This window comes from Sciurus vulgaris (genome assembly GCF_902686455.1).
Source record: "Sciurus vulgaris genome assembly, chromosome: 6".
NCBI classification, from domain to species: domain Eukaryota; kingdom Metazoa; phylum Chordata; class Mammalia; order Rodentia; family Sciuridae; genus Sciurus; species Sciurus vulgaris.
Genome location: NC_136466.1, coordinates 18,302,459 through 18,330,394, shown reverse-complemented (window position 1 = coordinate 18,330,394; position 27,936 = coordinate 18,302,459). Strand labels below are relative to the sequence as shown.

The following is a 27,936-nucleotide window of genomic DNA, read 5'->3' as shown; positions in this document are numbered from 1 at the left end:
GCATTGCAAATCACAGCACAGTAAACTCTGCCATTTTTCAAAATTACCTAGGAATATACAATAGATGTGTTTTTCCGTCAAAGCTGGAAGGACGAGAGATTAAAATTTAAAGGACCCATGACAGTTCTCCGGTTAAACAACCTAATGGCAAGTAAGATCTGGACTCCAGACACCTTTTTTCACAATGGAAAGAAGTCTGTGGCCCATAACATGACAATGCCTAATAAACTGCTGCGGATCACAGAGGACGGCACCTTACTGTACACAATGAGGTGAGCCCAATAGCACGCTAGCCTTGACCTTCTCTGCATTTCCCTTCCAACTACAGCAACCCCCAAGCTGAGGGGTGACAGTGGAACACTGCTTTTCTAGTTTTCCAACCTTAAAAATTACTCTCCTGTGAAATCTTAGTCTGCTGAAACATTACGGAAGCATTAACATGTTCAAACAATGATTATATAAAATGAGAAAAAATGTTTGCTGTGTGTGTTAGACAATACAAAAAAAAAATGTATCTCTTCGACCTTCTCTAATTCTATATGTGGAACTTCATTTTCCCACTAAAACTTCATGAATTTCAACTGTTCAGTCAGGTCTGAATTAAATTTCCAAAAGTTATCTGATGGTGTCTATTCGAAATCTTTCTACTTAAAAGAATGAAAAACAAGAAATGGGAAAAATTTAAAAATTTTTAAAAGAAAATAAAAATTCATGTGGAAATGTGTTCATGAAATAGTACATGAATTTTCAAATGGTATTAGTGGATGGATATTCTTAATTTTGCTTAAGCTTAAGACTATATATACACATATTTCTGGTATATAAATATTTCTCCCTTTTCAAGATGATTGCAAAAGTCAGCCTCTAGAATATGCTCAATACGTTTAAGGTTGAAAGAAGAAAGCATGGATCAAAAGAAGTTTGGATTATTTTAAAGAAATATCTTAAAGAAATACTTTAAAGGAAAATAAGAGGTGTTTAAGAATATTCCCAATTTATGGAAAATTTTGAATTTTCCATAGTTCATTTCCAGATGACTTGTTAGAATGATGCTTTCACAGACCTGGCAACACCAGGTAACTCAGACTGTCCAGTTATTCCTTTAGTATAAAACGGTAATAGAGGCAAAATTCTCAATTTAGTGGGTTGCATTCAGCATGGGAATAGAGTGATAATTTTCTCTTGGAGAGAACTGCTGCCAGAATACCTGCATTTTCAAACATAAACACCCAAATGAAAAAGAAAAAAATTGCTTCAAAAGCCATTTAGGTATTGGACCCAACTATCACAGTGTAATACAACTTCAGAATAAACATCAAAACCAAACAAAACACCAAAACCTAAATATGTTTGAAATGTGAAATGCTCCTTGGTTAAAAAGACGAACAACAACAAAACAAACAATCGAACAAACAAAAACCTGCATTTGCTTTGGAACCTAAATCTAGTGTTCATTCCTCCTAGGAAGCAATTTTCTGGGCAGGGATTTGCAATACCAACTAGTTTATGATAACTGTTTTCTGGTGGATGTTAAGTTCTTCATCAATAACCAGCATATTACAAACCATCTCCTAAAATTTCTCACCACCTTTGGTAACATGTTACTGCAGTTTGATTTAAGAATGCAATTTAGTCATTAACTTATTCTTTTCATATTTGCTGTAATCAGTGTTAAGCTCACTTAATAATTTCACTGGCTATAAAGCCAGCCCACCACATTTTTTAGTGACATAATAATATGGGTAATAAAAACTTGCTAAAATCATATAAAGAAAATGAATATAAATTCCTTCATAATTCTACAAATGGAGAGCAACTATATTTCAGTGGATTCTTTCCTCAACATCCTTTTCTTTAAAAACATGAATAGAAATCAGTTCCCCAGAACATTCCAGGGACTAAGGAGAAGTGTAGCAGAGACCTGGCTCCAACTAGGTGGTGGGTTTGTAATAAGAATAACTGGCTGGAATACTATGATGTCACGTAGAAATTCTCAAGAAGACTTTAATCTCAGTCTCACCAAGCCTGAGGACACTTCCTCCTTCCCCCAATCCATCTTTGTTTTATGCATTTGATAATACTTAGGGTAGAAGACAGAGCTTCATTTAGGACAGGAGAATGTTTCTGCTCTTTCTTGCTATTGATATCTTCTTCTCAACCCAGGATGAATTAGTATTTATGCATATATTTTTTAAGTTTTATTTATTTTTTATCGGCACACAATAATTACATATTTTAGGGGGTTTGTTGTAATGTTGCAAAGCACATTCACACTGTGTGATAATCAAATGTGAGTAATTGGTATACCCATAACCTCATTATGCAAATATGTATCTGTTCATATCTACTTTAATTCCTAAAAGTTTTGCTGTAGCCAGTAGATTATTGGATGATATGTTAGTTGGGAAACTTGGGCAATGCTTGCTCATTGCATAAAATCAAGTATTGCCTAGTTTCTCAAAGCAAACAAACAAAAACTGGACAGAATTCAGTCATTGTTATAAATAATTGTTTTTGCATGTTAAATTACAAACAAGTCAGCATGATACGTAGTTTATGCCTGTCTCTCTCCTGTTTTATTCATATCTCCGCTTCTATTAATAACATCTTGCTCTAATTGTCTGGGAGCATCTAATCTACAGGTCTTTTGCTTGTGCCTTTCTTTCTCTTAATTCCTCAGGCTGACTGTGAGAGCTGAATGCCCAATGCATTTGGAGGACTTCCCTATGGATGCCCATGCCTGCCCATTAAAATTTGGAAGCTGTGAGTACATTTACCTCACATTTTCTTTACTCTTACAAGAGATCTAAGACTTTATCAAGAAACCTCCAATTATTTATGTCTGTTGGAGAGACACAAAGGCATCAAGAAACTTCAAAAAGCAACATGCTGCAAATGCTTCCTATAAGTAGTTTTCTCTGTGTGTTTTTTAAGTTTCATTTTATTTTTGATTGACACATACTAATCATATATATTTAGGGGGCTTACTGTGATGTCTCAGTGCACATACACAGTGTATAAAAATCAATCAGGGACATTAGGATACTCCCCACCTCATAATGTAATTATTTATTTGCTTTCATCTACTTTAATTCTCAAAAGTTTTGCTATCGTTAGGTGGACTGGTGGATAACTTGTCTAATACTATATCAGGGCAATTCTCTGTCTAGTAGACTACAAAGTATAGATTAGGCTATTGAGTGGAAGAACTCTATTTTTGTTGAAGTGTGGAGTAAGAGGCTTGTACCTCGTGGATAAATTTTCCTCCCAGTAATCAGAGATTATTGCATACTTTGTATATCATTACTGGCGTCATCTGATCTTAAGAATAATTGCAAGTTGGAAATAATGTTAGCCAGCAAAAAAATGAAGCTTGCCCCTTATGAAGATTTCTAGAAAATAATTTATTCTTCTAGTTCTTAAATCTTTCCTGATCAGTTGGAACATTGCATAGGATTCATGAATGTGCTCATGCTTTTGAATGGTCTTCTAGATACAGCTCCTTCATGATGACTTTCTGGGCTCCTAGTGTTTGGATAGACTTAGGTGCATCTCAGAGAGGCCAAGAGAACAGTGGCCTGGAGAACTGGGTTCTGTGGTCCTCTTTCTGCCCTTTTGCTTTTGACCAGCATGTGCACATGAATTGAGAGTTCCTGATGTCCTGCAAAGGTGTTGCCTACAAGGACTGAGTCCACTCCTGGGATACCTAACCAGCTTTGTGTTCTCACTAGACAGGCATCGGAGCCATTATTTTGGTGAAGATATGATTCATGAAGAAAAATAGTAGTCTTGCAGGAAAACAGCCTACCAAGGACCTTCATGGTCCTAGCAGCACAAGGTGTGGAGGGAAAATGTTCTCTATTTATAAAGCTCATTCTGTACAGAAAATTAAGGATAATCTACCTCAAAAATCGTCAGCTAATCAGGCTGTTGGTGATAACTTCCTTCTCCCCACACTTTCCTCAATTTAACATACGTTTCAATCAGGGGCTAGTACGTGTTATCCTGAATACCAGTTCCATTTTTAACAATGATAATATATAGTATGGGTTACCTGCATGCCAGGTAGTATATTAAATGTCTGAACATTCATAAACTTACTAGTCCATAACATAGCATTGTTGTTAGGAACATTACTTGTGGTAGTTTTCCTAAGGTTGTATTGATATATCCCTAATATACCATAGATGTGCTGATATAGTAGAATAGCTAACACTGTCCCCATTTATCTTTAGCAGTATCCTAATTTGGATAATGAATTGCATATTTTTTACATTAGTCAGGATTTTTATCAGCAGTAAGGATAACTGAAGAAAAGCATTTATATATTTATACAAGATTATGAAGGCAAGTTATTATTGGTTGATTGCTGGTTGTTTCAGCATCATAACAAAGCTGACGTGTTATGATGTCCTCAGATATTTGTTCTCATCACAAGATGGCTGCTGAAACTCCAGCCTTTGTGTCTGCTTTCAAAAATAAGGGGAAGAGGCAGTAAAGCTAAGAAAAGACCAGGTTTTGTGTGAAAAACATTAAAGTTTTCCCTAAAATCCTAACAGGCATTACTCTTATCTCAATAGTCAAATGTTCATCACACTGCCAATGGTATTTGCAAAGGAGATTGGGAAGAAAATATTTTTTATTTGGGCACATTTTTATCCTGAAAAATATTGAAGGTGTTTTAGGAAAAAGAAAATGGATGTGTAGAAAATAGTGTATTACATAGAAAAACTGATGTTAAAGAAAAACATGCCACCGTCTCCACCTCAGTGCCTTTGCACATGCTCGTCTCTCTGCCTGGGTTACTCTTCTGTCTGCCCACATCTCAGTATAAATGTCATCTCCTAAAGCCTTCCCTGATGACTTTATAGGTGTTTACCCACAACCCCATCAGTCTTCTTGATCCCAACACACGTTTATTTATCATGGCAATAATTATTAGTTTTACTTATTGGATGATACTTTTTATTGTCTGAAGACTGCAAACTTCATGAGATCAGGATATATATTACTCAGCATTTCCTAGTGCAGAGAGTAATAAAATGTAGCTATGCAATACATGTTTATTGACTGGGTAGTGATTATAGTAACCAGACTTTAAATGCTACTTCAATATTTGAACTTAAGAAAAGAGAAAAGATGTGTGAGGGACTAAACTAAAACAGAAACTGACATTGAAACAGACTCAGATAATCTTGCTCAGTGGGAGAACGCACCATGACTAGTTTTCATTGCTTGCCTTATTAAAATTATATGGAAAGAAAACCAGTCACAGTGGTGCACACCTGTAATCCCAGCAACTTCGGAGTCTGAGGCAGGAGGATCATAATTTTGAGGCCAGCCTCAGCAACTTAGCAAGGCCTTAAGTAACTTAGTGAGACACTATCTCAAAATAAAACAGAAAGATCTAGGAATATGGCTCAGTCATAAAACACCACTGGGTTTAACCCCAAGTACCAATAAGAAGAAGAAGAAATGAGAAGTCAGTGGGGAACAATTTCCCCATCCACAACTACATCAGCATCCCAGTGACAACACATGACAAATCACTATTGCTTATAGCAGCGTCATATAATAGCAAGAGGTTAATTTGTTGTGAAGAGACTTTAGATCTAGAACTGGCTTCTTCAAAAATGACATGACCACCAACTATCCTTTCTTGGCTTATGAAAATACATATGCAGCTTTGGCCTAGAAAAATCTTCAAAACAACAGTGGAGTAGAGTGAATGGCATCCTCTTCAGTTTTCTCAATAAACATGATATACCCTGACATAGGTCATTTAACATTCTGTGCCTCAGTTTACCACCTGCATAATGTGATGAAATTGCATGACCTTGGAGGTTGTTCCAAGTTGAGTATTCAATCGTTCCATGCTACCATCAACCAAGAATGTCTTCTTAGGTATACATTCTCATATACTAGAAAAACATTGCACTGAACGTAGCTTCCTCCAAATCGTACGAAATATGTTACATCTCAAACGAGTGCCCTCTGCCCTCTTCTAAGAGATTTAAAAATAATACAGAAAACATTATGCCCTTCTGACAGATGCATCCTTCCTACTACCTACAGTACCAGTGTCTAGTCCAGCGAGGACCATTAAAAAGTAGAAAAGTTAGGAAGGACAGATTCCAAATTCTGCATTTGTCACCTTGATCTTTCTCAGAAACAGCTAAACTAATTTTCCTTAAACTTACAGGGAAAAAAATTATTTAAAGAGATACATATTTGCACATTGATCCATAAATAATGCTGGGACAGAGAGGATGCCCGTGTGAAGCCAGGGAACACTGACTCCATCTTTCTGTGTCAACTCAGAGGAACATGGTCACTTTAAGCAGCTTCCTTTCAGACCCTCAGACGCCTGGTGTGCCTCTTCCTTCAGGCACCTTCATTTTCAAAAGGCACCCCTGGTTTTAGATTGCATAACGTTTGAGGCTGGGAACATGCATATTCACGTGTGAGCCCCGGCCTGGCTACCCCGGGGTGAGGGTTGGGTCAAGTAGGGCTGCCTCATGAATTCTTTTGTGTGTGTGTCTTCAGCATCTTTGCCTTTAGGGACCATTCCTCCAAAACCAAATTAAAAAATTTATTTTCTGATTATATTAATATAAAGAGGAATATAAAATTATATTTTCTGACTACCTTAGTATAAAGATGAATGTAAGCCGGGTGAAGTTATGTTTATTTTATTATCTTTAATCTAAAAAATATTAAAACATTCTATGGCCTTTTGAAAGCATTTCGGGGCCTGGGCACTGTGCCCACTGTGTCTAATGGAGAAGTTGGCCCTTGGCCAGTGAGTCCGGTTTATACATTAAGGCCAACTTTTGCTACTGTGCTCTCCCAGCAAACTCCCTGGAAACAGCCTACTGTGTCGGATGGGATAGTCCTTAAATGTTGAACCTCGCTCTGCAGCTAAACAGATGGTACTATATACCATTATGTCAGCCTACATGAAACTAGAAACCAGAAGGGTTGCAGAATTTCTTCTCCTTCTCTTTTTCTCTGAGCCTAAGCACTCTCGTCCTCCAACCTGCAGTGATTTATGGCCAAGCCTCTTCCATAGGAGATGACTGGGTTAGAAGTGACAGGGCATTTGAAAGTGATTGAGCAGCAAAGCTCTATAATGTAACTCATTACCATCATTTGCCTTCCTTCCGAATGGTGGTAAATATCCATAAGAAGCATAGTCGATAAAAGGGAGTAAATTCAAACTTCCTTTGCAAAGAGCTTTGTAGCAAAATTTCTAATGTTATTTTTCATATTTGTCATAAACTTCTCCTAGCTGAACATAATATGAAACGCTGCTACTGACTCTGATCTTATTTTATCTCTCATGCCCTTCATTGTAGTCATATTGACTTAGTCAACTCTTTACCTTCATCAGAAGAAAATTATCATTAGTCTGTGCATTGGGTGAGCTCTTCCCCATGACCTCACTTGGACCATCTCCCCATTAGTGTAAATGCCAACTCCTCAGAGACCCTCTGAGTCCTTATCTGCCCTAAAATAGTCCCCTCCCACACGTCATTCTCCATCTCTTTATCCAGTTGCCTATGACTTTCTTGCATTTAACGTGATTGAAACTTTATATTTATTTGCTCATCTGCTTTTGTCCCCACCACTATCATGTACCTCCCCTGAGATCAGCTGCCTTGTTTATTATGTTCATTACTGTCCCCAGCACAGGACTTTGTCCTTTGTAGATTCTTAACTTTGCTGGAATTTGCTGGAAGAGTGACTAAATGACTGAAAGAGTCAGAAAAAGGTGTTTTGGTGTTCCCAAACTAAGGAATGTGGGTTTTCCTGTGCTAACCTTCCCTCTGAAACCGTGAGATGAGATATGAAGCTAGTAAAACATGTCAATTAACCAAGAGAATCGAAGAGGCAAATGCAGGGATAATTTTACATTCTTCCTTTCAGATGCTTATACGAGAGCAGAAGTTGTCTATGAGTGGACCAGAGAGCCAGCACGCTCGGTGGTGGTAGCCGAAGATGGGTCACGCTTAAACCAGTATGATCTTCTTGGACAAACAGTGGACTCTGGAATTGTCCAATCCAGCACAGGTAAGTACCAATTGCTTACTCCAGGTATGAGGAAGGGGTAGAAAAATATACCCTGAGGATATGAGAACTCAGTGAGTACTCTAGAAAATCATGCAAAACTGGGGGTGAGCTGAGCTGAGAGTAGACGTAAACTCTGTAGACCTGAGACATATGACCTGTCATCTGATGACAGTTGACTTCTCTCTCTGTTTGCAAAATAAGGAACTGGTTCTATGTGATCAGTGTAGCATAGCAGGTAAGTGTGTGAACTCTTAGGGATGAATGTCTGGGTGAATTCCTTACTCCTCCATTTTGCAAGTTGATTGCGATCACCCTGCATGTTGTTGGAAGAAGAGATTAAATCCATGAAGATTACTTGCTGTAAAAAACTCTCCACAAATATTGGCTCTTAATATCATCCAGGCCCCATTTCTTGCCACGAATCAATGATTCTTGGTGAAGTTGTGACAATGATCATTATACATGGGACATCTAAAATCAGTTTGTTTTACAAATGTATTTGTGTCTCTAACCAAAGATCTTCATAGCAAAAGCCAATGGAGTTGTAGACATGTTACTGATCCTCCCTGTTGGAACTGAAAGTAGGTGGATTGCCCTTCTTTTGGGTATTGTAACGATTCACTAATGATGTTCTCTGAACTACATTAGATACCATTAGAGGCATACTGAGTTTTTGAAGCTTTTCAAATACTGAGGGTTAATTATGTGACTAACTATTTTGTACTGATAATGTGATCATCAAGCCAGAATAGTTATAAATAAGAGATGAATTTAACAATTAAGAAAACTTATACACCCCCAAGCTCAGTATTTTAAAATGTTTAATCCCTGAGATACTTAATATGAATGGACAATTATTTTTATGGATATCTTATGTAATTTAAATTTGTCTATTCATTTTGATTTGGGATTTCTAAAGACAGATGATTTTGTACAATTTAGTACAATTTTTATCAGAAAAAGTTTCTGTTAGATTTCAGACTTTGTTGTGAGAACCTTATAATTCTAATACCTTAAACTAATTGGTTGATATCTTTTAATATGATTGTTTGAGTAAGTTGTGCTTAATAGGATCTGTCTTTTGTTTCTTTAAAAGCTTCTTTACAAGCTTACATATTTATGCTTCTTGTTTAAAAAAATGGGCAAGATTGCTCCTTGGTTTGACTTTTATTAGAAATGGAGTGGTAGAAGGTTCTAGATTCTGCAGTGAGAAAGATGGAGACTGAAGTCTGGTCCTGTTGCTTAGAAATTCTTGTTACTCTCGATAAGTCCTTTATCCAAACAAAAACTTTGGTCTTTTCTAAGAAATGGGAAAGTCATAGCTTTGCATTGAAGATGACATAGTGTTAAATACTGCAGAATATTATTTGGTAGATGCTTAAAATGACATGTAGTAGCTGTTGCTGTAGTCCTGAACATATCTCAATCATAGAAAGTGCTGAAGACTTTTCTCTTTTGAAATATCCTATACTGAAAAAGATACTAAAATAAGCCATATTTGCTTCTTCAACATCAAGCATTGTTATAACCTGGATATTATGACAGGCACTAGAGATTCAATGATGGACAAGGCACAGGTCTTGCTCTCATAGAGTCCAAAGTCTAAGAGCAGAAGAACACCATAATTACCCAAATGGATGGTAGCATTAACATTTTTGTGAGGGCAGAGACAATGTCTGTCCTCTGTATCTCTATTATTTTTGTAGTAGATGTGACAGACATAGGAGGTACTGGACAAATGTTCTGAATTAATGAAAAAATACATAAATGAATAGAGACTAGAATATTTAACGAAGGATTGATTCAGAAGGTGGCTTTTCATTTTGCTAGTCTACATCTGTTGAGAGACAAATAATCCGTGTTCTAGGCCAAGAGCATTGCAAATAATAGAGGCAAACATTTTGTGGGATGAAGAGGCCACCTATTATTATAGAAATGGAAGTTGGAGTACGTCAAGAAAAGAATTCAGTTTCAATAGTACGTAGGCCAAGGTGTGCCAGCCTGGAGGTTTCCTCAGAGGAGCAGGGCCTCCGCTCTGGTTCTAGCTCTAAACACCTTTGAGCGTGTCACTGTAACCGTCTTCAGACCCCAGTTGCCACATGTGTAAAATTAGTTGGCCTCATCAGTTGAATTTGCAGAGCAACCTCACAATTTCTTTTCTTTCTCTCTTTCAGTGCTGGGGATTGAACCAAGGGCCTCATGCATGCTAGGCTGGCTTGCTACCACTGAGCCATACCCCAATCCATTGCAATTTCATTTCCTAAGGATTCAAACTAATTGCATTCCAGTTACGAAAGAGAGAGAGAGAGAGAGAGAGAGAGAGAGAGAGAGAGAGAGAGAGAGAGAGAGAATAGGGAGAGGAGAAAAAGAAAAAGCAAGGGGGATGAGAGGCAGTGAGTTGGACTACCAAACTGGCCAGACCTCATGGACTGAGTCCACCAGAAGTGGTCACTCTGTGATGGAACAGCTAGTTTGCCTGTATGAAATAGGAATTTTCCCCTACTATTTCCATAAGGAGTATTGGGCAGAGGGAGAATAATGAGCAAATTCTCAAGGATGGGAGCTCCGTGTGATGCTTATGTTCAGCCCCACAATAGGACCCTGAATTCAGCTCATCAAGAATCTACCCTAGTAGACCTCAGGGGAAAGAAACAAAGATCTGGTATAAGGTCTTCAGTGCTGTATTTCACATCTCTTTGTATAACCTTGAAAACATTAAGATAAATGGCATCCAGTGAAATATCCCTACCCCTTTTTGTCAGAAGACTAGAAAACGGTGATAAGAGCTAGCCTCACAATGAGAATGACTCTTTGTCTTCCTTCAAGTCCTCCAAGGGGGGTGATTGGTTCAGATCACCTCTGACAAGGTTAGAGGGTATCCTACTTGCCTGCCACCAGCACACATTTGAACACATAAACACTCAATCCCAGATCAAAATACTTCTAGATCGTTTCAGTGAAACCAAAGGGGAAATGATGGAAATCCTAACACCATATTTGTTTTCTTGATTCTGCACGAACACATTAGAGATGCAATCTCTTCCTTAGAGTCTGCCATCAAAGGTAGGGAAAGAAAATTCATTAGAGCCTCACTTTGAAGAGTACTTATTCACCTGGTGAAGCAAAATCATTATAGACACATAAAAAAGGTACATTATCATCAGCTTTCAAATCCAATATAGCTCTCTATTACCCATTCATTTATCTACTTATTCCTTCAACAGTTTTTTGCTTTTAATTTTTATTTGTTGCTTCCAACACTGTGATTGAGCCTGGATAAGCGAGATGAAAGATACACAGCCCTTGCCCGCAAGAAGCTCATGGTTGAGTGATATAAGTAGCTAATATTATGGCCAGTATTCTAATTTTTGATCCTCATGAAATCCTAGGGGTTTTGTATTATTATTATCCTGGTTTTTTCAATGGGAATTTGAGGCCCAGTGGGGTTCAATTAGTTTTCCAAGATGATACAGCTGGGAAGAGGTGGATCTGTGGTTTGAATCTGGGCTCTCTGGCTGCAGAATATATGCTTCCAACTGCAAAGAATAGCAATAAGAGGCACCATAGACATAAGACATAGGGAAGCATAGTTAGGGTAGTAGATTCTAGAATTATGCAACAAGGGTTAAATTGCAGGCTTGAACACTTACTTATTAACTGTTCCTTTCAGCAAATCTTTTAGTATCTCTATCCATCTATTCTCATAGTTGTTATATGATTCATGAATTAGTGTGACTTTGAAATGAGAAAATGCATGTCAACTGCTATAAACAGGGTCTGATGTGTAAAAACCATGCTGAAAATAGCAAATGTTGCCATTGTGGTCATGACCCAGCTAGTAAAAGAGAGTTAAGTGGTAAAGAAATGGAAAAAGGTCATTTCTGCTTGAAGTATCAGGAAAAACAGTTTGGAACTGGATTCTAGGCAAGACCCCTTCTCCTTCCCGCACGGCATATGATGCTTGCTCAGCAAAGCTTTAAGGAGAGTCCTCACAAAAATGGCAACAGTGATTCAAGGGCGTGAAATATGACTTACACATAAAAATAAAATACTTTGGCGATTAGTCATAAGAATGATATTGAAGTCCAGAAAACAATGAGAATGTAATGACACAAAATGTTTTTAAAACACATAAAGATGACTGGAAGCTCTCCATATTTACCCAAGTAAATTTGTTCAAAGGAAATTGTGATTAGTTTGGGAATAAGATGTTTCTCCTGAATGACAATCATTTATCCTCAGGAAAAAAAATGGCTAAGAGGAATGGAAGGACCCTCTTTCTGAGATACAGAGGCTCCTCTGGAGAAGTTGATTTAAGGATGACCCTGCAAGGTCAGAGCAATGAGGATAGCAACTGTCTTTGATCGTGGAATGACAGGTGTTCAGCACTCCTCATGGAGCCTCAGGACTCCCATTTATAAAGCCTTGTACACCATCTCCAGAGAAATATTTCCAAACTTAGAGAGATCTGGAGGGAAAAAAAGCTGTGGTTATCTGGTCAACCACTTCATATTTCAAGCTTGGACACGGGCCCAGAAAGGTGAAATGTCCCAGAACTGTAGACTAGTCTCCTTATTTCTCTTTCTCCTTATTTCTATTTCAATAGACTTTGAAGCAGTTATTAAAATACCCCTACAGTCGCCCCTCAGTAGAATTATGATATATCAGAAAAGATTAAATTTTAAAAACTTGGAAGGAACATGATTGCTATAGAAGAAATCAGTGCTCAATAAAATTTAGTTCAATGACTGAACATTTGATTTTCTGAGCTGGAGAGAGAATACACATCTACCTTTTCCATCTTCACATTGTAAATCTGCATCAACTTAGGTTTGTTTTTTTTTTTAAAGTACTTTCACACCTATCATTTGTTTTTAGCCTTAAAGCATACCAGGATAGCTTAATACTATCACATGAATTGGACATATCAGGAAACTGAAGCCAGATGAAGCTAAGCAAGGCATTTATCTTTCAGAAACTAACATTTGAAAAAGTGAAGATTAGAAGTCAACTCTACACAAATCCTTAATACTGCTTCGCAAAATTATATCCCATTATTTTTCTTCCATTTTCCTTAATTTTATATTGTAATATATCAGAAACATTGTCACATCTAATTTACAAGTTTCCCTCAGGGAGAGATGATGTGCAAAGATATTTGAATTACAATTCTTCTAGACCGTTGAATTAGAGAAAAAGAAATCGACATGCTTAGAGCATAAGCCCTTGTTGTCTAGACTCTCTTTCAATCTAATTTAGGAGACTGGGGCTTTTTGTTGTTGTCTTGTTTTCCTTTCATATTTAAATGACTACAACTTGATTCTGATGTTGCTGTCCTTTCCTTCCCTTACCTAAAAGTTTTATACTGACACTTCTTAGTTTTCATTTAGTTTAGAAAGGTTTCAAAACACTGAAAACCCTTCTATTCTTTCTCCAATCTGTTAGGGAAAGAAGTTGTTTATAAAATAAATACACTGTTAAAAAATACTCTTCAGGTCTCCAAAAATCATATTCTTTTCACAATCTTCACCAAAATGTCAGATTCAAATAGCAAAAGATAATGGAGTAGATGTAGACACTCTTCTTACTGATACTATATAGGAAAGGCAGAATTTTTTTCTTTGAACTGATGACATTTCACAGGCCACAACTGAATGAATGGTTAGGAATAATAATGTATACCCCAGCATGGTGAATTATAACAAGGGTTTGTCCACCCAAGACTACATGTTAACTGAACTCTGGGAAAATTGGTTCTCTGCATTTTTTCTCATGCTTGGATCACTTCTTTCTCCTCCAAATAACCTTACAGACATCACCAAAAGTACATAGGGAAAAATTTGAAAAGCAATATTAGTCAATGCTTTGTTTATCCTTCAAGGCAGACATGCTCCTGGACTGTATTGGGATTGAGGACCCTTAGGCATACATTTTCACTACTGACAGGAACTGATGCTGGGGATCTGGAAGGTCATGCCATATCCAAGAGATGAGTCCTCTGCACAATTAATTTTCAGTTTGGTGGGAGGGATATATATGTAAATAACTAAAATGCAAAGTCTGAGGTCTTCTTATAAATATAAACAGGAGCTATAAATAAAATACTTAGGAAGCGCTCAGTCAATGGCTGGCATGACCATTAATAACAGTAATGAAAGCGTACATAAATGCACTGGTGACTTCCATTTGTAAACAGTGAGTGCATCTCTTCTGCCAATAGCTCCATTGATTCTGATTGATAGTTCCTTCAATTCTGACTGGGAGGGAAGTGAAGAAAATGAAGACAGGGACTGAAACTTATTTTAGCATGCTTTGTGGTGGCATCCTTAATTAGAGCTCTCATTCTTCATTCAGCTGTATCATAATTTCCACCATTTTGTAGATCAGAACACAGAGGATAAGAAGGTTTGCATGAGTTTCCCAAGGCTACATAGCAAGAAAATAGAAGATCTGGGTTTTAAACTCAAGTCCATAGCCTTCCAAAGCTAATACACTTTTCTGTCAGAACATGTCTTCCTATTTTACTCAGAGCCTGGTGCTTAAGCTGGGCCCAACCTACAGATGAACTAACATTTCACCACAGAAGATAGGAAGTACAGTCTTGTAGAACAAGATACTGAAATGTGAAAATGTGTGCTGAGAAAAAAGCCTGTGTGTTGGAGTTATGATGTGGAGAGAGTTTTGAATTTGGGTTAAAGTGTTTGCTCATTAATTTTAAGAGAACTGTAGACAGGGGAAGGGGAAACCATCATTTGCTACTGGCAACTAGTGAGGAGAAGACAGACACATGGCTAAACATTGTGCAGTGTATAAGACACAAGTCCCCTACAACAGTTATCTGATACAAAATTCCAATAGTGCTGAAGTTAGGAAACCTTGATGTGCAGAGTGGGTATGTAAGTCAGTTTTCTGTTACTGTGATAAAATACTTGAGGTAAAGAAGTTAAAAGGAGGAAAGATATTGGCTCATGGTTTCAGTTCATAGTCAGCTGGCTTCATTGCTTTTGGGCTTGTGGCTAGGAAGGACATCATAGCAGGGAGCCTGTGGTGGAGCAAAACTGTCAGTCCAAAACTCTGGAAGCCTTAGTACCAGTCAGACCAATAATGCAGCCCTGGTTTGAGGCTGAGGGCCTGGAAGCTCCCTGGAAAGGCACCGGCATGAATCCACATTTGAAGTGTGAAGAAGTTGGGCGAGTGACAGCAGCAGAAGACTTGACCCTTGCAGGAGAGTTGCGTGGCATACAAGTGAGCTTCCCTGGTCTTTCACCTGTTGTTCTATCGAGGCCCTAGCCTGTTGCATGGTGCTGCCTACATTCAAGGCAGGTTCTCTGCTCAGTTTGCTGACCCACTTTCCAATGGTCTCTGGAAACATCCTCAATGACACATGCAGACATGTTCTTTGCCAATTTTCTAGGTGTCTCTCAGTCCACTAGAGACAACAACCAGGGTCAACCATCACAAGGAGAATCCATTAAGATATCTTTGGTGAGAAAATCAGTGACATGATCACATATGAAAGATTAATTTACAGGAAAGTTTAGGGAAACTTATAGCTAAGATGCAACTGGAGGCACATATGATAGTTAATAGGTCATGATAATAATCTTACAAAACTGATAAGGCCAGTGACCATAATATAAATAGAGTCAGAACAGAAGGCACCACTCAGGTAACACTGAACTGTGTGATCAAGAGAGTCCTCTCTCTCTCTCTCTCTCTCTCTCTCTCTCTCTCTCTCCAAAGCACTGCATGCAGGTTTTCAGCCTGAGGCAATAGACAGAGATGTGCTGGTCATTCTTCTTGGGAAAAGTTAGCTAGTATGAATTATAATCGTAGCTGATGTTGCCAATGAGAAGTCCATATCTGTGAGACAGATAATGTCTAGCCTTGACTTGGGAGTACAGAGAATTTGACACTAGTCTAGTTTAGATTTGGGAATATACGTCTTTACTTTGAAAGCCTGTTTACCAGGATGTAGATTTGTCAGCCATCTACACACCTACATACAGGAAGCAGGAGGAGCAAGGGTGAGATGGAAAATATCTTATCAGAGTCAAGGAAACCCTGAACAAAACCATACCTCATTTACTTCAGAAACCCACACCTTTGCCTTGAAGAAAGAAGAAAAGAAGCATCTGACAAACAACTCATTAAGAAATTTCTGATTGAAACAATCAACGAGTTAGCCAAAGAAATTGAGGATGAGAGATAAAAGGAAAATGGAAATCAAGAGTGTACTAAGGTGGCAATAGGGACATCACTAATTAAAGCTGTGCTGAAGGAAGTCAACAGCTGGAAGACTGAGGAAGAGGCTTTAGTTTTGTGGGTTAAGGTTCCTGAGCAGTTTCCATCCCATTACAGGGCTGAGATCAGATGTCCATGGACTGAGATAAAAATGCGAATTCAAGTAGGGAGAAGTTTGGAGAGGGAAGGATGGAGAAAGATGGAGAAGTGTTCAAAATAGAAGGATGCTTTCTTATCCAGAACACATCTATTTCTCTCCTGCCCACCCACAGAGAGCTAAGCATATCTTCTGGGTGAATCAGGCTAAAAACTTCCAAGATTTGTAATTGAAAAAATATCACATGAAGAATAATAAAAACCTGTGAGAATTTAGGTTGTGTCTACTGCTTGGGTCCACCAAATGAAGCCAGGATTTGGAGGATAGAAAGACCATGGAATGTGCCTACCATCTCCCAATTCAGCCTAGGAAGCGGGGCAAGCTCAAAAGCTGGCATAGGGCTGGGGTGTAGCTTGGCGGTAATGGGGGAGCACCTGCCTAGCAAGTGGATTCCCAGAACTGGAAAAAATAAAACAGATTATAAATCCAGATTTCCCTGACAATTCAAAGACTGGTTTGTAAATGTAGTAGGACTGAATCTTTCCAAAGCTTCCCAGGTGATTCCAGGAGACAGATTTTGGAAACCAATGAGATTCTACCCTGCTCCTCATTTTGCAGATCAAGCCAACTAAATTACTCACCCAAGATCCAAAGAAGTGTTGCAAGTAGAATTCAGCTGTACCAACCTGCCCATCATAGCAGCTCCAGGGGCATCCTGAGTCTGTTTTGCAAGGGTCACCCTGGAGATCTGTTCTGTTTACACTACACTAATGTAGGTCACAGAACCTAGCACATGGCCTTCATGATCAGGAAAGCCAATCTGTAAATATAAGCCCAGAATTTGTCCCTTGAATATATGACACATTGGCATTAGCAGGTAAAGATACCCACGAGGACTCTGGTACCTCCATCTCATCCACAGAGTCATTTCAGTGCGTGTTTAAAATGTCTCTTTTCTCTCTCGGATAAAAGCTTTTCTCTCCAGGGACTGAATGTCACATGGAGAAAGGATGTGTCTAACCTCCAGGTCTTTACTGCTAATAGAAAACCTCAGAGTAAGTTCTTTTCAAGGTCAAATTGCTCAACCTCACTATCTGTCTTACCCTCCAGGAGAATATGTTGTTATGACTACTCACTTCCACTTGAAGAGAAAGATTGGCTATTTTGTTATTCAAACATACCTGCCATGCATAATGACGGTCATTCTGTCACAAGTCTCCTTCTGGCTCAACAGAGAGTCTGTACCAGCAAGAACTGTCTTTGGTAAGTGTCAGTCAAGACATGCGTGCAAAGGTTTAGAGGGCAAGTTATGCCATGTCTGTGACCTTGCAAAGAGAATGAAAACATTGCTACATGTTCAAGTCTAAAGTTACACAATGGGAAGGTTCAAGGAATTGCTATCCCTACTGTAGTTGGGTTAAAAAATAGCATCTTTAAATAAAAAACTGTTTTAGTGCTTGTGAGTGGAGGGGATTGATGACATTTGATTTGATAACTTCACAGAGCAAGCAGAAAAAGCATCATACTCAACTGAAAACACATATACAGAAAACAACATTGAGAATGTGTAGCATGTATCAGTAAGTTTTTGGGGAATTTTAGAAAATATCAACAGAACTCCTTCCTTTCTTGTGTACATAAAAAACAGAGTTGCCTTAAGTAGGGAGAACTTACTGATGTCAATAGTGGGTCATCTCCCTTTACCTAATGTGTGCATGCCTGAAGAGTTATACATTTACTTTTTCCTATTAAAACCCTTTTTAAGATTCAATATTTCAAGTTCAGGGGACTCTAGAGGAGAATTACTTAAGTTCTTTTCTTTTACTAAGGGGAAATGTAGTATTTTAGAGCTTGCATTTCATGGAAAGGGTGTTCTGTGACTATTTCAGAACACTCTCTCAGTTGTACTTTTCAGACACATGAAAAACAAATATTTCACTATGGTCACTATATTGACTTGTTCATTTGTTGAATTTTTGTTTGAAACATACTATGAGCCACTACTGTGAGAAACTAAATGCAGGAGTGGACTGAACACGAGTGTCACTCCTCATGAAGCTTACATTCTGGAATGTGAAATCTGAGTCATCATAAAGATCATAGAGTATATTTACTGAATGATTTTGTACTAGGCATTGTTCAAGGAAATTAGCCTGTTACTTCACAGAACCCTAAAAGCATCCTATATACTACCACCATCACTACTGTGCAAACATGAGAGAAAAGGAGCATTAGATTAAGTGACCTATCGAAGGCCAGAAGCTATTAGGTGAAAGAGTGAGAAATCAGGCCCAGGCCTTTGGAGCTGGGTCCTGAGGCCTTAATGATGATACTGTACTGTCACTTGTGCACCATCTTGCTGCAAGGGCAAGACCCAGAATGGAGTTGTGTGGTCAGCATCATTCATTTAGAAATAACAAGCACATATTCACTGGTGAAAGTTGCCGTTATCCAGGTTCACTCCCCAAATGCCATCTAGGCACCTGCTGCGTTCAAGACCCAGTGCTACAAAATAAATAGACTTCAGAAATTTATGATTTAAGGTGACGATTTTCCATGTGAAGAGATTCTCATGTATCCAACTTCCACAATGTATAAGGTACAAAAAAAAAAAAAAAAAAAAAAAATCAGTTACCTGAGGGCAAAAGCAACTCTGCCACATGTGACAGCAAATAGTCTTTCTGGCAGTAGCCTAAGCGCACAGCTAAAGGGAGATGCAAAATGATTTCAAGCAGCAGAGCCAAAAAGCAGATCATTTCAGATTAATTTTTCTTTATAACCATTTGTCAATATTGGCAAGGATTGAAGCCACTGAAGACTGACCTCTTGGGAAGATGTTTGCTTCTATAGGTATATACCATTCTAGTCTTTTAGTCACTGGGAAATAAAAACCAAATTAGATCATGGAAATTATTTATTTTATATGTTTTGCTTTATTTTATTTTTGAAGAATGAGGTCAGCACTATAGTGAATATATATATATATATATATATATAAATGAGATATACATGCATTATATATATATGTATACACATGTATACATGTATACACATGTAAACGTGTATATACATGTATATACACGTAAACGTGCATTTTTTTAATGATGATTTTTCCCACTCTCTCTCCAACAAATCCTACTCCTTCTGTATGGAAATTCTCCAAAGCGTTTCAGAATGTTTATAAGGTATAAACATCACTCAACATTTTCAACGATCTTACATTACAATCAACTCATGCCCTTTTGGTGAACATAACTACATATCTGTAAACTCAGCAGTGGCAAGTATTTCTGTGTATCAAGTTATAAGTTTCTAATGTTTAAGTTCAATGAAATCACAAGTACAGTATTTCTAGACCTTTAGTCTTTCAACATTTAGTACACTTTTTTAGTATTTTTTAATCTCAACTTACTACATTCTTCTGATTTTTATAGCTCCCTGAGAGGATCACTGGTATTTAAAGAAATACTAAAGGAAAAAGAAAAACCCTAAAAAAAAATTCTATTGTTTAGCAGTTTATTCAAAGGAATCCAGAATGCACCCAAGTGAAGTCTATTTTATGTCATAAAAGATCGTAGTTTTGACTTCACATGCTCACTTTTAATTGGAGACAATGTTGTCATATAAATTTTCTGCCCAAAAGAGTCAAGTTATAGGTTCAATCTCACCACCTACCAGCACTGTGATACTGGCCAGATTGCTTCATTGTTCTGAGCTTTCGCTCTCTGTCAAGGGAAAGGACAAGAAGGTACAGTAGTGTTACTTAAGATTTAAATGATGGTGGGAATGGCATACGTCTGTGGTGTCAGCACTTGGGAGGCCGAAGCAGGAAGAGCCCTTGAATGCAGGAATTTGAGATCAACTTGGGCAGCATGGCAAGATCCCTTCTCATTTAAAAGGAATAATAATAATACAACTAAAATAAATAATTAAATAAAGAAAACAAAATAGATAAATTGTCAGGCTTAATTCTTGGCATGTAAAAGCTGTAAAGTACATTTTTGTTCCTTTCTCTTTCTCTACAGCAAGAATTGCAAGACCACAAACACTCACCTACCTTTCTCGATGCTATCCTTCAATGATCTTGATTTATGGATACATTTGGTGAAATATCCATTGTCAAATTAGCTCTGATCACACCCTACATAACCAAAATTAAAAAAAAAAAAAAACTTTAGTAGAGATTAATTAAAAAAACAAAATAAAAACCCAACACTGAAATTTTCAATAATAATAAACATTAGTTTTGCCCTTAGTAAGTATCAGGCTATTTACTAAACACTTTATTACATTATATTATTTCTTATTCACACTATCCTTTTGCATTGAACTTAATATAATCAATTAGCAAGGAAAATTTTTTAAAAGTTAAAAAAACAAAAACAAAAAAACAGGAGCCCAAGATTGTTAGACAATTTTCCCAAGGTCATTCAGCAATTATAGAACTGAGCCTAGAAACTAGGTTGCTCTGTTCCCCAAATACTGACTTTTAATTACCTTGTTATTTGCTCTAGTTAATATCAATATGCAAATTTGGGGGCAATTTCCCAGCCAATATTACTTAAACTGTTTGTCAGTTATATAAAGTGGATATGTCCCCCAAATTTTTCTGAAACCCCTCTGGAGCTCAAAGTGAATCTGTTTCTTACAACCCTAACCATATGTCTAAAATAAAATTTAATAAAAATCTCAGTATTCATTCGTAATCATTTCACTTCCTAATATAGTTACAAAGGCCATCTACCTTGAAATTAATAGAAAAACAAAGAATAATGATCAGTTTAAAGCAACTTACAAACATTAGCTACCTAGAGGCTTTATGATCCTACTAATTTTTGATAATTAATCAAAAGAAGGAAGAAGTTTTAGACACACGGATGACAATACTTTCCATAGCAATGAGTAATGTAAAATATTTAAAGTAGTTCTGAATATTACATTTAATTCTCACAATAATCTTGTGAGTGACTGGGCAGAAATTTCTCTTGGAGAATTTCAGTGATGGTGTGGACAGTAGAGAGAATGAAGGACACATCATCCATTTTGCACATGTGGAGACCCAGGTCCCTGTTAGTTCTTACTTACCCATGACTACAGTCCTAAGTGCTAAGGTTTGGGGCTATTCACTGAAAAAGGTCAGGACCATTGTCACATGGATTATAATCCTCCATGATTGAGTTATTGTGAATTATTTTTAAGCATTTTCAAATGCCTTAAAAGGAACCTTATAGTTTTGTACTTAGTACCTAATATCTAATATGGTGCATGACATATAGTAGGTTGGCACTGACAGTATTGATTTGTTGAATGAACATTGAAGGATATCATCTTTCACATACCAACACACCCATCTAAATAAACTGAAAAGAACTGACTTGAAAATGCTTCGACCTTACTTATGGGTCATTTTAATCACATAGTTTACAATTGCAGAGTAGAGAAGATAAGGCAGCATTAGCAGAAAGTAAAAAAAATCAGAGATCTGAAGCAGATGAGCACATGTTCAAAATTTAGTTTTGGTAACTCTTAGCCGTCTGACCATAAGAAAGGTACAAAACTTTATATAGGAGCTGGGGCTGGGGCTCAGTGGTAGAGTGCTTGCCTAGCATGTGTGAGGCACTAGATTCGATCCTCAGCACCACATAAAAATAAATTAAAAAAGATTATCTACAACTGAAAAATATTTTTAAAAAACTTTATGTATCTATATGAAGTATTATATATGTAGACAATATTTTTGTATACAATAACTTATATAACCTGCTATGTATACATATGTTGGTTTCAGGTTATTCTTCATATGAGTCTATTTTAGAATAGTAAAGAGACATTGTAAAAGAAGATGATTTAATAATGTGGCAAATCTTCATCCTAAAATTATTTGCTTATCAATTATCAAAATGTCATTGGCTTTCTGGTTTCTATATTTGGGACCCAGAATATTAAACAAAACCAAAGATCTAAAGTTTTTTTGGCAATCCAAGGCATTGAAGATCTTTAATTTCTATTTCAGGTGTTGGGTACGGTAACAAAAACTATTACCTATGCTACCTAGGAAACCATATAAGGTGCCTATTTAGAGCAGTTCAGGATCCTGTTAATAGTTCCTGGACAGACTGGCCCCCTCAGCACTGCCATACCACACACAACCTGCAATGGGGTTAAATTAGGATCTCTTCATCCCAAACCAAAAAGGGATTAAAGAAAAACCATGTTTGGTACTTGATACTGTTGATTCCCTTTGCTCAAGTAGATTGACTTCTGGGGATGAAATTTTGCTGTATGAACCCACACGCTTAATGTCTTTCCTTATAGGAGTAACCACAGTGCTGACCATGACAACCTTGAGTATCAGTGCCAGGAATTCCCTCCCTAAGGTGGCTTACGCAACAGCTATGGATTGGTTCATTGCCGTGTGCTATGCCTTTGTGTTCTCGGCTCTGATTGAGTTTGCCACAGTGAACTATTTCACCAAGAGAGGTTACGCATGGGACGGGAAAAGCGTGGTTCCAGAGAAGGTAAAGACTTTCCTAGTTCCCATTATATAGCACTATTATGCCTTTTTCAACCTTTAAGTTGGAAGACATGGGCCCAGGGAATTGGACGAAGCTTGCAGAGGCGGGTAATGAGGATTCTTTCCTTTTTTTCTTATGTGTGTAAATGGCATATTGAAGAGATAATTTTATGATTTAAAGGAGAAGTTGTTTGGATAAGTAGGAGTTGGGTAGAGTGAAGGAGAGGCAGGAGAAAAAGCAAGATCGACATTTCTACTCAAATATTCTCTTCTATGGTCTCTGAGATTTGAGAACAGGCTTAATAAATCTGACATTAGAAACTAATGAACTCGGGGTTGAGGATATAGCTCAGTTGGTAGAGTGCCTGCCTCACAAGCACAAGGCCCTGGGTTCAATCCCCAGCACTGCAAAAAGAAACAAAAAAAAAAAAACCAATGAACTTACCCAAATACATTCTGCACCAAGTCCACTGTAGTTGTTATAGTGTGAAAATCATTGTCTTTTGGTTGTTTTCTAAGCCTGATCACTTTGGTCATAAATTTATTACTGTCATGATTGACTGAATTGACTTTGCAGTGTGAACAATCCCTAGTTTTCAATGAAGTCAAGGACAGGCACATTTTCTCCATAAATGTTTGCACAATTCAAAGAAGGGAACTTTGTTATTAAATTTAATACTGTACTTCATTTCAGTAAATAAAATGTTAGCTTTATAACATGTATCCCATACATAACATTATTAAGGAGGTACATTATATGGTATTTTATTCATACTTAGCCTTCAAAACCCTTTGCATGTTTTGTATTTATAGTGCATCTCAAGTCAGACTAGTTACATTTCAAATATCATATATGGTTAATGGTAACTGTGTTGGATTGCTTAGCTCTAAACCATGATTCCTGTTAGGAATGTCTCTATAAAGAAATCGGAGAAGTGCTGTAGGTGCCAACCATTGCACAGATGACACTGTTGGGCAGCTAAAATTGAAAAGGCATTGAATTCAAGACACGCTGCATGACCCTTCTCTGTTTATTGATTTATTTATATTTGTGGGAACCCAGGGTCTCAGGTGTTCTGGGCAAATACTCTACAATTGAGCTGCCTTCCCAGTCCATCTATGCTGTATTATTTGCTCACTTGAAACATGATGTTTCCTTCATTCAAATAATAATTGGTTCAGCAACCACAGCAGAATACTTGCTCATAATGCTGGATTCTGTCTTGGGAGCAGGCCTGTGGTATTTCTTCAGCATGACCTGGACTTGCAGTCATCTGGAAGCTCCATTCAGGCCAGAAGATCTGCAAGGGTCTCTCAGAGCCTGAGGCCTGATCCTGCTTATCAGCTAGGCTTGTCACTGCAGGTGGTCTCTGGCCATTCCCCTGTCTACTCTGGGCTTCTTCATGTGGCAGTGGCAATTTCCAGAAACTCAAGACTGAGACTGACAAGCCTTTTGAGTTTAGAATCCTCAGCGTGTGTCACATGGCTCTGCCAAAGTCACTAGTCCGTTCTAAATTCAATGAGGGATGAAATAGACTCCACCTCTTGATGACAGAGGGCATAAAATATTGTCTATGGTTTTAATTTCTCCCCAAAAGGCCATCATCAGTTACATTCCTAGAATTTTAAATAAAGCACAACTTTGCTTTGCTGAGCAGCTGACACTTTAGCTTCTCACAGTTTACTAAACAAATGGTTTTATTCTTCCTTTCTGCAGCCAAAGAAGGTGAAAGATCCTCTTATTAAGAAAAACAACACTTATGCTCCAACAGCAACCAGCTACACCCCTAACTTGGCAAGGGGTGACCCTGGCTTAGCCACCATTGCTAAAAGTGCAACCATAGAACCCAAAGAAGTCAAACCGGAAACGAAGCCACCAGAGCCCAAGAAAACCTTTAACAGTGTCAGCAAAATTGACCGCCTGTCAAGAATAGCTTTCCCGTTGCTATTTGGAATCTTTAACTTAGTCTATTGGGCTACATATCTAAACAGAGAGCCTCAGCTAAAAGCCCCTACACCACATCAATAGGTTCTTTTAGTCGCGTTCTGTCGTTCAGTCCTCTGAACTGGGAATTGCTTTCTGTCCTCAACGCAGCGATTCCCACCTGCTTTATTGCCTCTGTCTTAAAGAATTTGAAGGTTTCCTTATTTCCATAATTCATATAAGAACAAGAGACCCCTGTCTGGCAGTCCAGAGCAGAGCAGAGTATGCAGCTTGGAGACAGGATTCTGAGAGAAGATGCAGGAGAGCAAAATCATATCAGAAGGAGACAGACGTGAGAGGAAAGGAAGGGGAAGAAGGTCCCATTGATAGGAGGAAAAGTAGAAGAAAAATAGAGCCTACCTATAATCCCTAGGTCATTTGTAGATATATATTTCCAAATATTATAAAAAACTACTGTACATGTCAAAAATATTTTTGTGTGAAGGTGTTTAAAAGAATAAAATACAAATGTTTAATGAAGAAAAAATTTAAAAATCTATGTCTTTATTGCACAAATTATGGTGTGCTTATGATTTTGTTTAGTTTTTTAAGCTGATGTATAGCTTTAACATTTTGTTTCCAAAGCCCATTCTTTCTCCTTTTAAAAGATCTCTAATGCATTATTTTGTTGTTAAATGCTATTTTGAAATTTATGGACATTTCATAGGCAAAGGTGCAATTGCTCATTGCAGAGCACATTTAATCCAGTGGAGAGAAATGCTTTAAATAGGCTCCTTTGCTACCATCTGAGCTTTCTCCATTAGACTCTATGAAGAATCCTCTTAACAGATGTTCTCAATGGAAACTAAAAATTAATTAGTGATAATTAATTTTTATTTTGCACCGTATTTTCAGATAATACAGTCACCCAACAATCACTAGATTCTTATTATGGAGATGTTTTTAGAGGGGCAAAAATATTTTGCAAGCTCTAGAATTGTTGAATGTATTCTTTTATATAACTACATTAAAAAGCTTTAGATTGAAATTTATGACTAGCAAACAAAAATAGAATATATAAATTATATATGTAAATATTCAGCATGAGATTGTACATTTTTTACTTTTTTTAAAGTTAAGTTCCTAAAATACCAAGTAGGAATCTCCACTCTTAGCTGTTAAAATGTTGTTAAATGCTATGGAAATACATTCAGAGCCTGCATTTAAGAACAGAACAGCCTGAAGGAAGCAGATGGTACTTAAAACATATGGGTATGAAGTCCACTTATGTAGAGAAAGCTAATTCCAAACTGTTGTCCAGTGTTCAACAGTAGATCAGTGGCTATCTGCTCAAGTCCTGCCATACCACATTTTCCTATTTTAGGCTATTGTAAAATAAAAAGAAAATGGGACGCATTAGTTGGAATTAGAAAATCAATTGTATATTATTGCTATATTTGCTGATACCAACTATTTCAATAAGTGCTGTACCATATGTAGCATTCAATATAAAATACATGAAAGAATGTACAGGAAATAGCTTTTATTGAGTAATATTATTACATTTCATTTATACTGTAGCAATATATTTGTAGGCATATGATGTAAGGGCTTTAAATAAAAGAGGTCCATTAATACTCCCTATCAAAATTCTAGTCTGTTTCATTACTGCCCAGATGTTTTAGAGATAAATATTTATGCAGAAGGTATTTTTGAAGTCTCCTTTGTCTGATAGAGTTTCACAGATATATAAATTTAGTGTTCAGAATCCACAGATCATGGTCTAAACACATTTATAATAATACAATGTAAAGCTTTTAGCATAATTGCCAAATAAGACAGTCGGGAACCATATCTGAGATTTGAGCAATGTTTTTCTCAAAAAGCTGCTATCCAATGATGTAGGAAGATCTACTGTGTTTTCCTAAACAACCTCCGGTTTGCATTTTAAATGTGCTTCATTGTTTAAATTTGGTCCTGCCTAAATTTCATGAGCTAGGCCAATAAAGGCTAACCTAAGGACCTTTCATCCTCTGGTACCATGTTGTAGATATTATGTATAGAAAATAAAATAAATTATGGCTCTAACTTCTGTGCTGTTTATCTTGTTATTTTTGGACATTAACCTAATGTGTTTATTGAGAGCATTTTACCTTTCAGACACCTCATGGTTAAATTTTGGTCTGTATTTTGCTCACTAGATGTGAATATTTCTTATTAGTCTGCTTTCTGCTATGCAATGATTGCACTACTATCATTTCTTAGTTTGTTAGTATATGTGGGTAGTATTCTATTGTATAAATGGATTGCACACTATCAAAGACAAATTATTCTATGTAGCTTTTCTACAGTGCTTTGCTAAACCATGTAATACTAGTTAAGTCTTCCTTGAAAATAAAGTTACACTCTTATAGAGGACAGTTCCTGTTTACTCCCAGGAAATCTTTTTTAAAGATGACACTGAATGTTTATTGCACCTCAGTGCAGTGAAGTGGCAATAAAACCTAATATGAGTCAAGGTTGTTTATGGCAGATGCATGTATTGCTTTACAAAGTTTAGCAGAAGCTCTTAATTTTATGTCTACTGTATTCTATTATAATAATAAAGCTAACATTATTCAATAATATAATGGAATATTGACTCTCTTTTCACGTTATCAAAAGGCCCATCTATTGCCCTACTTTAGGAGGACCTGAGAGTACCAAGTACTGTCAGGAACCCAGGACAACTCAGATTTTTGAAGACCTATTAATAGCTTGATCCTGAACTATGATTACAGAAGAATTTCTTGAAAAATAGAAATTCATTAAACACCTGGCATTTGGTATTAAAAGTAGCACTTCGATTCTTATACAACATAAATGGAACAGAATAAAAATGCTAAAATGATTTTGAAGCTTGTTTGTGTCTATTGTTAATACAGGAAATTGGGTTTCTGATCTATCCTCTAGGACTCTGGCTCAGTTGTGTTGGGATGCAGTCTGAATACTATCGTTTTAAAAGCTTCCCAAGTGATGGTGTGCAGACAAGGTTGAGAATCATTACTCTATGTTGTTTACATGGAGAATTTTTTAATTTCTATA

General features: G+C 37.1%; 1 protein-coding gene across 1 annotated transcript in view; it reads left to right on the top strand.

The window, feature by feature from the left end:
* The window catches only part of GABRA1 (gamma-aminobutyric acid type A receptor subunit alpha1), a 50,221-nt gene extending 24,065 nt beyond the window's left edge, over nt 1-26,156 (top strand). The window contains exons 5-10 of the mRNA XM_079144600.1: nt 52-272; nt 2,681-2,763; nt 7,930-8,073; nt 17,525-17,677; nt 22,730-22,932; nt 24,646-26,156. Coding sequence (XP_079000726.1) covers nt 52-272; nt 2,681-2,763; nt 7,930-8,073; nt 17,525-17,677; nt 22,730-22,932; nt 24,646-24,957 — 1,116 coding nt within the window. The 3' untranslated portion in view covers nt 24,958-26,156. The remainder of the gene's footprint in view (nt 1-51; nt 273-2,680; nt 2,764-7,929; nt 8,074-17,524; nt 17,678-22,729; nt 22,933-24,645) is intronic.
* Nucleotides 26,157-27,936: the final 1,780 nt, after the last annotated feature.